Below are 14,941 nucleotides of genomic sequence, written 5' to 3' on the forward strand. Positions count from 1 at the left end.
GTGGTCCTGGATTAACCCAAGATTTTCTCCGTTTAGGTTTCTTAAAATGGATCCATTTTTCATCGCCAGTGACAATTCGATGACTGATTTTCTTTCTTGTCTTTGAATAAAAGTTAAAAATATTCACATATGTTTTTTCGGTGTTCCATTTGCCTTCCATTCAATTCATGTGACACCCATTTTCCTAACTTTTGGATCTTTCCCATAGATTTCAAATGGTCTGTAATTGTTTGTTGCGCAATATTTAACTTGGCTGCAATTTGATTTTGACTCAAAGTATCATATTCATTCAATATTGCTTGCACGTTCTTCCATGTTCTTCGTTTCTCACATAAAAAACATTATCTCAGAACCGTTAAAACCTTCTTGTTGGTTCTGATAGAGAAAGATCACCTTATGCCTTGACAAGCATTCGATGCTACTCTGCAGCACTTTTTTCAAATGGAGACAGAAAATTAATGCTTTCTGCAAATTGTCACCTTTCGATACGAAATTTGACATTCTCAACACAAAGATTCATATGATAGGTGGTATGAAAACTCCAACAAGATCTCTGTCTGCCGCTGGAAGGACAATTCCGAAGTGTCATTCTTCATCGGGTCTGGGACAACACAAAACGCTTCCAAATATTCGCGAAAGGAGAAAATAATAAATTTTTCTAATAGTCACCATCCCGCAACCTCCAAATTTATGAGAATACAACAAACATATGGGATTTTTTTTTATAAAAATCCTATTTTCTTATGTAGAGTGGAATGTAAGGCAGGTCGCCTCCACGCGGTGCATTCTGGGTAACGCTAAATGACCTGTGGCCTTCACGGCCTTTTAGACTACTACAGATATTTGACCTTGCAATGACATGGACTTTGAACAAAATTACTGTTATTGGATTTGGTTGAATCCTGGGCTGGTGGCCGAGGTATTCCGTCACCTCAGTATGTAGGGGTGACACCCTACAGAAATGGCTGGCGGGCTAATGCTGAGGCTGCCCCCGTCCCGTTAAAACCCTGGCAGGCCTCAGAGTACGTTCCTCTCCCGTCATCATTAAGTTGGTGTGGTAGGTGCAGGTTGAGACGACTCCCTCTTTACGCTGGTCGGCTCTGAACGCATAGCTTCATAAGGGCGTGCGTCAACCCTCGCCTTGGCCTCGTAATTGAGATAACCTTGGGACTATTAAAAGCGACTACTTATCCGGGAGAAGGATAGCGGCTCTGAGTGGGGACCCATGAAACATGAATACTAAAAACTCAAAACAAATAAACGAAGGGAAAGGTAGGTGGGGACCTGCCTATTCAGAATTGGATAATGTACCAGGATGGCTGTCATTACCTATGCGAACGGAACCGTTCTACGCAAGAGCTAATGCAAATATTTCCACAGAAACGTGGCTTCTTCCTACAAGAGGCGGTAATTCAGTGGAAGGAAAGTGGTGTTTACCCACAAGTAATACAAGTAAGTGTGCCGTGCGAGACGAAATGGCCAGCAGTAGCAGAGGAACCTCTGCTCCAATTAGTAGTGGCTCGAGAACCTCAGCAAGCGCTAAGGGCCGTGGTAAGAAACAGATGTCAGAACGTAGAAAACTGAAATCGGATCGTCGCATGGCAACCAAGATTTTACAGCGCTATGGCGGCAAAAACACTGAGCAAGAATCTGAGCAGCATGCTAGCACTCTTGAGTGGGCTAAACGGGTGCTGAGCGGTAGAGAAATTAAGCGAGCAGGATCGAGAGAGGCCCAATCTGCGCGTAAACGGCATAGGTCGCACGAGGAGGAAGCCTCCATCAGTAAAAACGCACGGACAGGACCGGTACATACGATCAATGATAACGCAAAACACATCGGTCCAATAGAACTTGGTGTCTTTGACCGCAGCAGAGAAGATGGAGCTATTTCCCGAGAGGAGTGGAAGCGAGTAGCGGCGGCTATATCCGCGGTTTTTATGAAAGTGGTCAGGGGAAGTCCTGGACCACCTCCAACGTGCGAAAGTGCCGGTTGGCATTGTGGACTGCATAAACTAATTAGATGTGCCGACGAACGGTCGGCATTCATTTATAAGGAAGCAGTAGCCAGAGTAGGCGAAGTTTGGAAGGGAGCAAGACTCGCGGCGGTTCCTAAAGAGGATCTTCCACTTCGCCCACGAGCTCGTGTCTGGCTCCCAGCTGAACCTTCTAGTTCTGAAGAAATTGAGGAGATTTTGCGTTATTGCAATCCTTCACTACCCACCCACGACTGGAGGGTCATCAGGTTAGATTATACTCAGAAACCGTATCGGCAAGTGCTGTTGCTCCTAAACAAGGAATCACTCGGTGCTCTTAACCTCACAAAAGGAGTCGTTAACTATGGTTTCGAAAAAGTTGCTCTTGAAATTATACCTTGGGACGACAGGGAGGATGACCTGCAAACTTCAAGTACTAGTACTGAATTCGTCTTTGGTGCGAATCTCTCACTTCTGGAGGATAAAAATCCTTCAGATTAACCCTATGCACACATAGGCGGTCTCCGCCAAATTCTTGCTTCGTCTCGAAAGAGACGATGCCGATGTTGTCCTAATTAGGGACAAATAACCATAGGTCGCTGGCGGTCAAAAATATAAATATAATTTGAGCTTGGTTTTGGGTCAGAATTGAACCAAAAGTCGACACCACTAGCCTACATTCCGCCTGACGACGATCTCCAGTTTTGCAATTTCGGATGCGAACTTGAGCTGCTGAGACCAGGACGAAGACATACATAAATGCTAGCGGTGAGTAAATTTATTTAAAATATTGTTTTCTTGAAATGTACGTATGTATCTAAAAAAAAATAAAAAATATTTACATATTTTAAATTTTCAGAGGAAGCTGGTGAGAGGAAATGGTAAAATTTGCATGAACAGTTAAAAAAATTGTAATCCAAATTGAAAGCGGGCTCCACAAGACCAATCAGCAATATATGGTGGAGAGCGGAAGTATTTCAAAAACCTGTTTTTTTATTAGATATATAATGCTTCCTAAAGGAATAGATTGAAATTTTGGCGGTGGTGATGGAGGCTTTAACTACTGCAACTACTGTAGTAATCGGAAAAATACTACATCCGCTGAGTCAATTATTTAAGTTTGAAATGCCGAAGTAAACGCCACCGGACCATGTTTCGTATACGTAAAATTGACATTGAGCTTTCGCCAGATGCTGAAAATAAATTGTTTTGAGGTCTCTGCTTCCATTCATCGAGAGTTTGGTTACCGATTCGACATCTTCGAGGACTAAATTTCAACACATATGTTTACAGGAAATGATATCCAAGAAGGTCAAGGAATTTCCGGAAGCATGACTTCTGATTTTTCTGACTTCCCGCTACCTGATTCACATATACATATGTATTTAATGCTGATTAGCAAACGGTTCATGTAAAATTAGTGTAGACCTAGATCTCAAGGCACAATTAAAAATTTAAATACATAATTACAAAAATTTAAAATATCTTACTTATTAAAACAACAACATCATAAACAGTAGAGAGTTTGAAAGTTTGTATCACATATAATGTACACAGGTTATACAACGAGCCAAAAAAAAACTTAAAAATCGCATATGCGGGAAATGACCGACGGATTATTCTGAACAACTTTACCCAAGAGACAATGGGTCTAAAACCGATTTCGACACAGCGATTTTAAGGCTAAGCATTCTAGGGATCACAAAAATATCTTGTTAGTTTTTCAGATATCCGAATAAAATATACATACATTGAAAAAAGAATCCTACTAGATATATGTAGGAGTCACTGAGAAACAAATTAGTTTTTATAAAAATGGGTTGAATTCTGTACAGTTAAAGTCATGGCTTGGTTGTGTATTGTGCAAAATGACAAATCATCAGAAGAAACGCTTTACCAAAAAAATTGCATACTGGCATTAGATGAAGAAAAGTGAACTTGGCTGCAGCCATTCAACCATTGTTCACTTTTTTACTAAAAAAAACGAGAATAGTGGTGTTTTGAAGCGTAAAAAGGGATCAAGTCGTACTCGAAAATCAACTGAGAGAACAGACCAGGTTCTACGGTGGATACGTTTGAGCGACCGCGTTAAAAGTGCACTTGCTATAAGGGCGGAACTGCAAAAATTTCTCCGAGTGGATTTAAGTGTCGAAACCATACGCTGACTGCTTAGTGATGTGGGTTTATATGGATGTCGCCCTGCCAAAAAGCCATTATTAACACAAACATGTAGGTTGTCCAACTTTCTTGGGCTAAAAAGTATCAAACTTGCGGTCAAAATAATTGACAACAGATTATGTGGTCTGACGAAAGCAAATTTAATTTGCCAAGCTCACAAAATTTGCTTTACGTGCGCCGTTCAGAAAGTGAGAGCTTCCAGAATAATTGTGTAGTAAAAATATTAAGCTTCCTCAAAAACAAATGATTTCAGGTTTCTTTTCATACCATGTTTTAGGTCCTTTATACCTTGTTGATGGAATAATAAATGCACAAAAATATGCGACAGGCGTTAAAAATTTTTTACTCTCCGTCATTGAAGAACATTATCTTTATAGGGATTGCTTAATCTTCCAGATTCACCCAATGCCATGCTTTGCTGCAAAGTGGTTAAGTTTAGAGTGAAAAGTAATCGTGTATAAAATTTAGATCGAATTTTTATTTTTAAATGGCCAACACATTTAACGATCTAAGGATTCAACGCTTGGATTGGCCTGGAAACTCGCCCGATTTGAACCTTATTGAACAGTTATGGCACATAATGAAGTGTGAAATTGCTCAACGGAAGCCAACAAATAAAAGTCAATTGATAAAGAGTTTAGAACTGGTTTGACCATTATAAGGAAACTAATTATGGTTCTCGTGAATTCCATGCCTTCAAGAATTAAGGCAGTTATTGAGGCTGAAGGAGGAACGACGAAAAAGTATCCGAAAAATGTAATTTAATTCGTGTTTCTCTTCGGGCATAGCTAAGTTGTGCTTTTTTTTGGAAAACTAAGCACTGATTTCCTCAAGCCTTCTCTTGTTCATCATGCATACATATATACCTGTTGCACAAATACAATCCTCCCAAAGTCATCCAAATTATCGCATCACTCCGAATTATTGTTCATCTTTTATTAAGATGCCGGTTCTACAAGTATGTTCCATGAATAGAACTTTCAGACTATGACGAAGCGTGCGTCTATCGTTGGTTTCATTATATTTCCGGTTAAACTTCTACATACGCTTGTTAAATCGGCATTGAAATTTTACACTAGTGAGCATCCTTCGTCTTCAATGGGATGATAAATTTCTCTCCGTTTGAAATCTTACATTGCGGTAGTTTTCGTCACCTGTTATTTTCTAATTGACGGTATTTGTAGACCAATGTTTTAGTGTAAGAATACTGGCCATTAGAATTTTGGGCAATGCCATTGATGTGAATATGATATCGTTTCCTTAAGGGGCGGGATACCTCTAGTACCGTCAGAAAAGGTAATTTTTTTCACTTTTGATATGGGAGAATAAAAGCAGACCACATCCGATTTTTTTTACATATACATATATAAAGTGGTATTATTGAACTACAAAATAAAAATTAGTTTATGTCAAAAACAAAATGGTGGAAATATCAACGATCCCATTTTTTGCAGTCAACTTCCCGAATTCGGGGGTGCTTTCTAAAATTTACCCTTTGAACACTCTTTTAACTTAACAACCCAATTCTACACAACTTATATATAGTTTTATCTTGAATTCTATCATTCCTGATTAGCAATGATAAGCCGAGCATTCGAGGTGGAAAGTAGATAGACGATACGCATGCGCAGACAGCGTGGTTATCTCATTTCATACAGAGGCTGTGTAACCCAGATCAGGATAATGAGATAAATGTATCGTGTTTTCATCGGCAGCAAGCATTTCAAAGAACACACGAACGATTAAATCTTCAAATTGGACGACGAACGCGGACTTTTGGACAAAACAGGCAGTAGGTAGAAGAGCAAAAGTTGAGGGGGGCTGAGATTATAGAGATTATATAAGTATGTAGAATATAACTATAAGGGAATGAATTATGCATTAATAAATTGAGATTTTAGGGTTTAATTTTTTATTGAATAAAATAAAAGCGATTTATGTTTTTTTCTTATCTAAAGGATTAGTTATCGTTGGTAAAAATTCAGCACTTTGAACGCTATTTGTTTCGGTGTAAATTTCTAATAAGCTTGAATCGAAAGAACTTGTATTTTATAGATTACTCTTTAGGCGGGCCTCGTTTTGATAATAGTCATCTTATTTTCAATTCAAATCTCCAAAAGTTTCCACTATATTGTTTCCAACTTTACAAACTAATTTGTTAAATCGAATTTCCGCGCGTCCAGTGTTTTCACTTTTTTAAGGACATGGATTTGAGTAGATTTTTTAGTCATATGACAGACTCGATAGTTATTACTTTTAATTATAGGTTGCATTTTTTTTAGGTGTTTCTTTTTAATTGAGTTGTACAAACTTGATCTCTTTGTCACTGCGCCTCTCAAATATGTGTATATCAGCGCCTTTAGGAAGTTCGGGTGCAATCGGACATTTTATATTGTTACGAATTTACTCTTGCTAGTTTACGTTGTTAGGTTCGTATCTCTGGATTGACAAATAAAATCAACACTGTTTAATTTAATTCAACAACTCTTTATTTCACAACTCGTCTACACTATAGCAGTTTACTCTTAGCACTGATTGATTACGTTGGCGCTGCCACGGCTTATATAACCACGCACTTCTCGCTGATGCTGACGTGTCCTTCTAGAATATCGCGTCTGGAAATTACCAGAACATACGGCTATAGCCACGCACTTCTCGCTGATGCCGACGTGTCCTTCTAGAATATCGCGTCTGGAAATTACCAGAACATACGGCTATACGGCGCCAGACGCAAGCAGACAGTCGCGGCGCCCGACTCAGCAATTGTTTAACTAGACAAGCAGACAGTGCGGCGCCAGATGTCTATTGTTTCGACAAGCAGACAGCCGTGGCGCCAGATGTCTACAACAAGACAAATGCTATTCCATATACCTACAGCTATTGTTCATAATCAGGGATGCATATAGTAATACAAATACAACTTAATACTACTTTTTGTAACACTGCCCTCCACTAAAGCCTAATCGTCCCGATTAGGCACAAATCCTCTTGAACCAAATGGGGCGAGCCTCTCCAAATGTACTACTTTCATTTTACATCGTGCTTTCCCATTTCTTTGTATGCGGTATACCACGTCATTAAGTCGTTTCATCACCATATAGGGTCCTTCCCAGGCTGTCTGCAGTTTCGGGGACAAGCCTTTCTTTCGAAGTGGATTGTACAACAGGACCAGATCACCTTCTTCAAAACCTTTTGAATTTGCCGCTTGATCGAACCGGTCCTTCATCTTATTGCTCATCAGATGCGTATGCTGTCTTACCATTAGATGCAATTCATTCATTTCTTCCTTTAAGGCAGAACAATAATCTCCATCATTTCTTACAGCTGTAGGATTCGTTCCAAACTTAAGATCAGCAGGGAGTCGCAGATCAGATCCGAAAATAATCTTTGCTGGCGTGTAACCAGTTGTCTCGTGCTTCGCTGAACGATACGCCAGCAGGAACATCTGGATGCACTTGTCCCAATTCCGTTGGTCTTTATCAACGATTTTCCGCAGATGTTCTTCGAGCGTTCGGTTGAATCTCTCTACCATCCCATCTGATTGTGGGTGTAACGCTGTTGTCCGTGTCTTGTGGATGCCCAATAATGTACAGACTTCTTGGAAAATGGAAGATTCGAAATTCCTGCCTTGATCTGAGTGTAATTCGACGGGCACTCCGAATCTTGTTATCCAATTTTCTACAAACGCTTCGGCTACTGTCTTCGCTTCCTGGTTTGGTAAGGCATATACTTCTGGCCATTTACTGAAATAGTCCATGACAACCAGTAGATATTTGTTTCCGGCCGTACTGGTTGGGAACGGACCTGCAATATCCATTGCGACTCGTTCAAATGGTGATCCCACGTTGTACTGTTGTAGCCTACCGCGACTTTTGGCTTTAGGACCTTTAGCTGCCATGCACTCTACGCAATTACTTATCCATTCTGCTATGGAATCTCGACAACCGATCCAGTAGAACCGTTGTTTAATCTTCTCTATAGTTTTTGTTATTCCAAGGTGCCCTCCACTAGGTCCATTGTGATATTCTTTCAATACTTTCGGGATCATGGACTTCGGTACTATGATCAGCAGACGAGACTGTTTGCCATCTTCGCTTTCCCAGGTACGATGAAGGTATCCATTAACGAGGTTTATGCTGTTCCATTGGGCCCAATATGCTTTTGCCGTTGGACTCTCGCTACTTATTTGTTCCTTTGGTGGTCGTACCCCATTTTCTTTGGCTATTATCAGCTTTGCAAGATCAGGGTCCTCCAGCTGATTAATTCTGATGCGGTGAGGAGTCCAATCGTCTTCAGGTTCTATATTCAGTAATCGCACGTCGATTATACCTTCTCTTCTCTCTGATTTGGAGCAATGTTTACGTTCCGGTGGACAAGGGCGACGCGATAATGCATCCGCATTTTTGTGGTGAATCCTCTTTCGGTGTTCTGTTGGTTGGTTCCGTTTTGATGGGTTTACCTTTATATTGCAATTTCGGGCAAAGTGACCCGCTTTTCCACAGTTGAAACATCTGCCTGTTGTATTTACTCGCTGTGCAGCAATTGTCTTCAGAGTCTTCAATATTTCTTCCATCAGCGCCGGTTGTTCCATTTCAACCCTTTGTACTTTGTGTGCTGGTTTACTTAGTAGGGAAGCTGTTTCCTGTGTGAGGGCGTGCGAAACCGTTTCAGCAAACGTTCTTTTTGGCAATGCATATGTGGCGCGTTTGGTGTCCACATCACGAATTCCATTTATGAAACATTGAATTTTTACCCTCTCAATGTAATCCACAGGTGCATCTGCATTTGCCAAATGAGCCAGTCGTTCGATTTCAGTTGCGAACTCTTGCAATGACTCGTTCATCTTCTGACCCCTATTTTGCAGTTCGATCTGGTATATTTGTTTCCGGTGCTCACTACCATATCGTCTTTCTATCGCACTCATCAATGCCTCATAGTTGTCCCGTTCACAGTCTGGAATAGTCTGAAGGATTTCTGCTGCCGGTCCTTTCAATGAAACAAACAAGGACGCCACTTTGTCCGCTGCATTCCAGTTATTGGCCGTTGCTGTCTTTTCAAACTGAAGTTTGAAAATTTGAAATGGAATACTTCCATCGAATGTGGGTGCCTTCAATCTTTGATTATTTGTTGATGGTGCAGGGCCATGCAGTTGCAGTTCTCGCACACGATTACTTAATTGCAGAACTTCTGATTTTAAATTTTCTTCGCCATTTTTTAAAGTGCTTAATTCGTCTTCAAATTTTGAAAATTTCTCTTGCACTTGTGTATTATTCTCTGTAATCTGTTGTGTAAGGCGAGACTCTAACTGTGATGTGTTTTCAGCTATTTGCGTCATTTGCTGTGCCAGACGATTTTCTGTTTGCACTACATTTTCTGTTATTCGTGATATATTTTCAGCTATTTGCTGTGCCAGACGATTTTCTGTATGCACTGCATTTTCTGCTATTTGCTGTGCCAGACGATTTTCTGTATGCACTGCATTTTCTGCTATTTGCCTAATAGCCACTAATAGCATGTTAGTGTCTACGCTTGATGATGTTCGTTGTTCTTCTAATTTTTCTTCTACCTTTGTAGAAGTTCCTGGCCCATCAAATTCGAACTCGTCCACATTAATTCCATCCGCTTCCATTGCTTCACGTAGTCGTGCCTGCAGATCCGCCTTTTGCCCGCTTATCGGCAAATTACGCTCCTCCAGTTCCTTTTTTTAATTGCTGAATTCTCAATTCTCCGAATTTAACCATCTTGATTTTGGATTATTTGACAATCCCACTTCTGACACCAATTGTTACGAATTTACTCTTGCTAGTTTACGTTGTTAGGTTCGTATCTCTGGATTGACAAATAAAATCAACACTGTTTAATTTAATTCAACAACTCTTTATTTCACAACTCGTCTACACTATAGCAGTTTACTCTTAGCACTGATTGATTACGTTGGCGCTGCCACGGCTTATATAACCACGCACTTCTCGCTGATGCCGACGTGTCCTTCTAGAATATCGCGTCCGGAAATTACCAGAACATACGGCTATACGCCGCCAGACGCAAGCAGACAGTCGCGGCGCCCGACTCAGCAATTGTTTAACTAGACAAGCAGACAGTGCGGCGCCAGATGTCTATTGTTTCGACAAGCAGACAGCCGTGGCGCCAGATGTCTACAACAAGACAAATGCTATTCCATATACCTACAGCTATTGTTCATAATCAGGGATGCATATAGTAATACAAATACGACTTAATACTACTTTTTGTAACAATATTCTTGCAACTTGCAGGAATCAATCAGGGCAATACGTCCAAAATGCCAACCAGAGTGTGGGAATTTAAGAAGTTTTACATATACATATGTATAACTTATATAATTCATACATTAACCGACATATTCGGAATAAGCTTTGTTAGAAACACGTTAATCATTACGTTCCCTGGGTTTCATTGATAACCTCTTATACAATTCCCAATCAAATGGAGCAAAATCAGCCAGATGTTCGAAAATCCTGATATTAGTTGTAAGGGGGCCGGGTCAAGTATTCGCCCAATTTTATCTATTTTATGTAGTTATTTATATCCAGTATAAAGTTACCCGAAAGGTCGAAATCGTTATATAAAATAGTATTGACCCGATTCAACCCATTTTTGCTACACATAAGTACTATTGCTAGGAAAGGATTTTGTCCGAATTTCAATTGTAAATCTCACACATTTACCGATATTTTCGGTCAAAAGTAAATTATAGATACTGGAGTCCACATGTTCGGTACCTACGGTCTTGAACAGTTTTGGTTGAATTTGGAACATTTTTGGTCAAGGGAATTATTACTGTAAATTACTTATTACTGAATAATTTTATTCCGTTATATTAATTTTTTCTTGATTTGCATATCAGAAGGTGAAAGAATCAAATGAAATTTAAATTTGTATTACTTATATGGGAAGCAGGCGTGGTTGCAGTCCGATTTCGCTCATATTCGTACTGTGGAATAAGAAGAATGTTATGTCCCGAATTCGGTTGAAATCGATCGAGCATGTCCTGAGATATGTGTGTTTACCTAAATATGGGCGGTGCCACGCCCATTGCCCAAGTAGTATACCGGATGCTTTAAAGTCGTCTCATACCATTTCGGAGCTAAAATTTAATGTCTCTGGAATATGTATTTATTAATTGATCGCGCTTTAAGTGGTTTTTAACAGTTTACGTTTTATGAGGAGGGCGGAGTTATCATCCTATTTCAACAATTTTCACACTATTTTTAATAGTTCTTATGAGAATTGTCCTCTGTGAGTGTGGTTATTGTAGCTGCAGTGGTCTAGAAGATATGTACGTTAAGTATATTAGAAGGGGAGTGACACCCACTTTCTCAAAGTTTCAGTCCACAGGTGGCCCTTGCTGCTGCAATGCTCTGTGCCAAATTACAGCTTCATATCTTATTTTAATAATAATCCTGATCATTTATATATATATATGTACAAGGTACGTTCCAAAGTAAACAGGGCTTTTTGAATCTAGCGTCCCTGGTGGCGGCATCTATATGTCTACTGGTGCGTTAGAATCTTCTATCTTTATCGATTGTCCAGTGAGAATTTATGACATTTTATTGATTGGAAGTGAAGTTATTGCGTTTTAAGTGTCAGTATGTTTGTGTTATCGGTGCGAAAATGAGCTTCAAACAAAGAGTCGACATTAAATTTTGTTTTAAAATTGGTAAAATTTTTACCGAAACGTTTCAATTGATGAAACAAGTTTATAGCAAACATTGCCTATCCCGTAGCATAGTGCGGTTTCAACGTTTTCAATGTGGTTGTGAGGACATAAATGACAATCAACATGTGGGTCAATCAAAATCCGTGATCACCGGAAATTCCATCGAAACTGTGCGTGAATTCATCAAAAATCAGCCGAAATGATCATTGAAAATCTCCACAACATCGATTTATGGCATTTTTACTGAACATTTGGGCCCGAATTTCGCGAAGATGAAAGTTGGCGTTTGTTGCACGATAATGCGCCGTCTCATCGATCGATGCTTGTGACCGGTTATTTGACCGAAAATCACTTTTTAACCATTAACCACTCACCGTATTCACCTGATATGGCACCGTGCGACTTCTTCTTTTTCGGAAAAATGCATTTGCTCGTTATGCAGACGTATAGGCTATTCAAAAGGCTTGCACCGGCATACTGGCGGCTATACCGGCCAACGAGCTAAAACACTCGTTCGACATGCTTTTGGACCGTGCAAAACAATGTATTGAAGCAGAAGGTGACTCTTTTGAATAAAATAAATTGATTTTGGCAAAAAAAACCATTTGCTCTGTTTTTTTTAAGTCCTCTTTACTTTGGAATACACTATATAACCTATATCTATCTCGCTTAGCTATGGGTGATACGTATAACCATTAGGCGAACAAAACTATTATACTCTGTAGCAACGGGTTGCAAGAGTATAAATATGCCACTAAAAATGCTTTGTTATGCATAATATGCAAATAAATTCTATTAGTGCAAATTATATAAAAATATGCTCTAACAAATGCCATCTTAACGCAAACATTTTAATTCGCCTACTTCTTTAATTTTAAATTTTAATTTGTAAATCCATAGAAATCCGGGCCCTAAAATAATATTTTTAGCATATGTTAAAACATACATACATAGATAGATTTTGTTGTTGATTCCACTTTTTTAAATAATTGTTTGCTTCCCTTATTCACAGCAAAGCATCTGGTTAAGTCAGACGGTTGTTTACCTAAGAAAGATTTTGCTGTAAACACTCTTGTTTTGGCACTTTTTTTTTTATAAATTTAACACTTTGCTGTGAACTTCTAAAAGGTTAGTTATTTACTCGGAAAGTTTGAAAGACATTTTCGAAGATTTATTGATTAAGCCAATCATTTAATTCAACAATATTTTATAATTGTTTATTATGCCATATGGAACTATCAGACTCAGTGCATTAATAAGTTAGTCAGTTCCTTTAACTCTACAACTATTTTTGAAACTCGAGAAAAATGTTTTGAATCGAGTCTAGCCTGTATATCGCCCAATGTGGGAGTTATTTTAATGAAATTGAGAGACCGTTTTTTCTGTGAGACTGTGTGGCTTAATTAGTAGTAATTTCACTCTACAAATTGAACACCGAAATGGAATTAAGGGATAAGTTCATCTCAAATTTATTTTTTTGCCGATTGGATATTGAAACATACAAATCGCAGCAGTTGCCTAAAAGTTCGGAATGCGTCGAAATTTATAAGCAGTATTAGTGGAAATGGTTTCTCGATATGCAATGTACATAGATCTTAAGAAAAAATGTTAATGGGCGATGAAAAGAGCAGACTAAGTTTCCTTAGAAAGGTCCCTAACCGGTGTGTTTAAAAGATGGTAAGAGGAGTTCCAATTCAGTAGAGGTAAAAAGGTTTTGGTCCTTTGCGATACCAGATGGAATTCAGTTGCTAGGTACAAGAGGAGTAGTCATCCAGTGGGATGTTTGCGCTTGACGAGAATTTGAACAGGCTCTGCGGCCTCACTATTGATAACTCTTCCAGTGTATCAAAGTGTGGGGAGCCCAGATGCTTACACAGTGGTCGTGCGGAACAAGTGCGCAATATATGCTTCCCGAGTATGCTGCTCTAGACATTTCCTGCAGTCTTCTGGATCTGTCTGCACCATTCTGAAATCTCGTGTTTCAGCTAATATGAACCAATAATATATACCATATTCTTAAAACCAATAATGTATAAATGTATATAATACTGACATTCTAGCTAAAAGGCCAGGCATCCTCTTACTAAAATCGAAAGTTTAAACAATATTATCACAACAACATGAACAATAATGTTGATGCGTCAGTTGGCCATCTCATGACGTCCATGATTCCAGCAGATTGACTAGCTCAAGATAAAAAAAAAAAATCATATTAATCTGGAGGTGTTGGCTATCACCGGAACTAAGATCTACATATAACATATCTTGAAAATTAAATATTTGGAGTTCTTTTAAACATTAAAACTCAAAACTCCACGTTTTTGCGTTTGCATTTTTTTGAAAAAAAAAAACGGTAAAATATTTTTCAAAAATCCTACCTACTTCGGGAGAAAGCCACATGAGTGATAAATCTACCATTAAAATTTTAAAGCAGTCGATGCAACCGTTTTTGAGAAATCGTGGACGTCAGTTTAAAAAATGTAGTTTCGAGAAACACACGTTTGAAAATTCAGGTGTGTAGGCCACGCGCTCTAAAAACCTTACTTTCTCACTCCTGTTACTTTCCAACTACATTCAATTTCGGAAAATTACTTCTATGAATGCTCTAGATTAGATGTATGCAAATCAAAAAAAATCGATTATTTAATCGGTCACACGGGATGACCCCCTTAAAGCAGTAGTTCAAATTATCTATGGGAGAATGTTTAACACCATATTTCTGTTGTGAAACGGATAATGTCTCCAAGTAATCAAGTACATTTACTCTCTATAAATTGTTCATGGTCGGCTGACTTGAAAACTGTATTTAAGTATTATAATTTAAGTCTCGGCCCCAAAAGTTTTTGACATTTCTTCTTCTATAAACGTTTAATTTCTATAGTCCAACACTCATATTTTAACCTTAAAACTCTGGTTCATTTGAATAAAGCATTAAGTGCACAAAAACATATCATTGATATACGCATGCGCCATATAAATGCTCGCACAAATGCTCTCGAAAATCAAATTATTAGTATTATACTTGTAAGTATGTTTAACGAAATATCAATTTAATAAAAAACTTACATATAGCATTCAACTACTGCTG

General features: G+C 38.8%; 1 protein-coding gene across 1 annotated transcript; it reads left to right on the plus strand.

Annotated features, from left to right (window-relative positions):
- The first annotated feature begins 744 nt into the window (after positions 1-744).
- Positions 745-3,726, plus strand: LOC105223243 (uncharacterized). Its single transcript, XM_049456000.1, has 2 exons — positions 745-2,741; positions 2,833-3,726. Exon 1 carries the CDS (start codon positions 1,233-1,235, stop codon positions 2,472-2,474), a length of 1,242 nt encoding a protein of 413 aa, XP_049311957.1. The 5' UTR covers positions 745-1,232; the 3' UTR covers positions 2,475-2,741; positions 2,833-3,726.
- The last annotated feature ends 11,215 nt before the right edge of the window (positions 3,727-14,941 follow it).

Source organism: Bactrocera dorsalis, chromosome 4 (assembly GCF_023373825.1).
Source record: "Bactrocera dorsalis isolate Fly_Bdor chromosome 4, ASM2337382v1, whole genome shotgun sequence".
NCBI classification, from domain to species: Eukaryota; Metazoa; Arthropoda; class Insecta; order Diptera; family Tephritidae; genus Bactrocera; species Bactrocera dorsalis.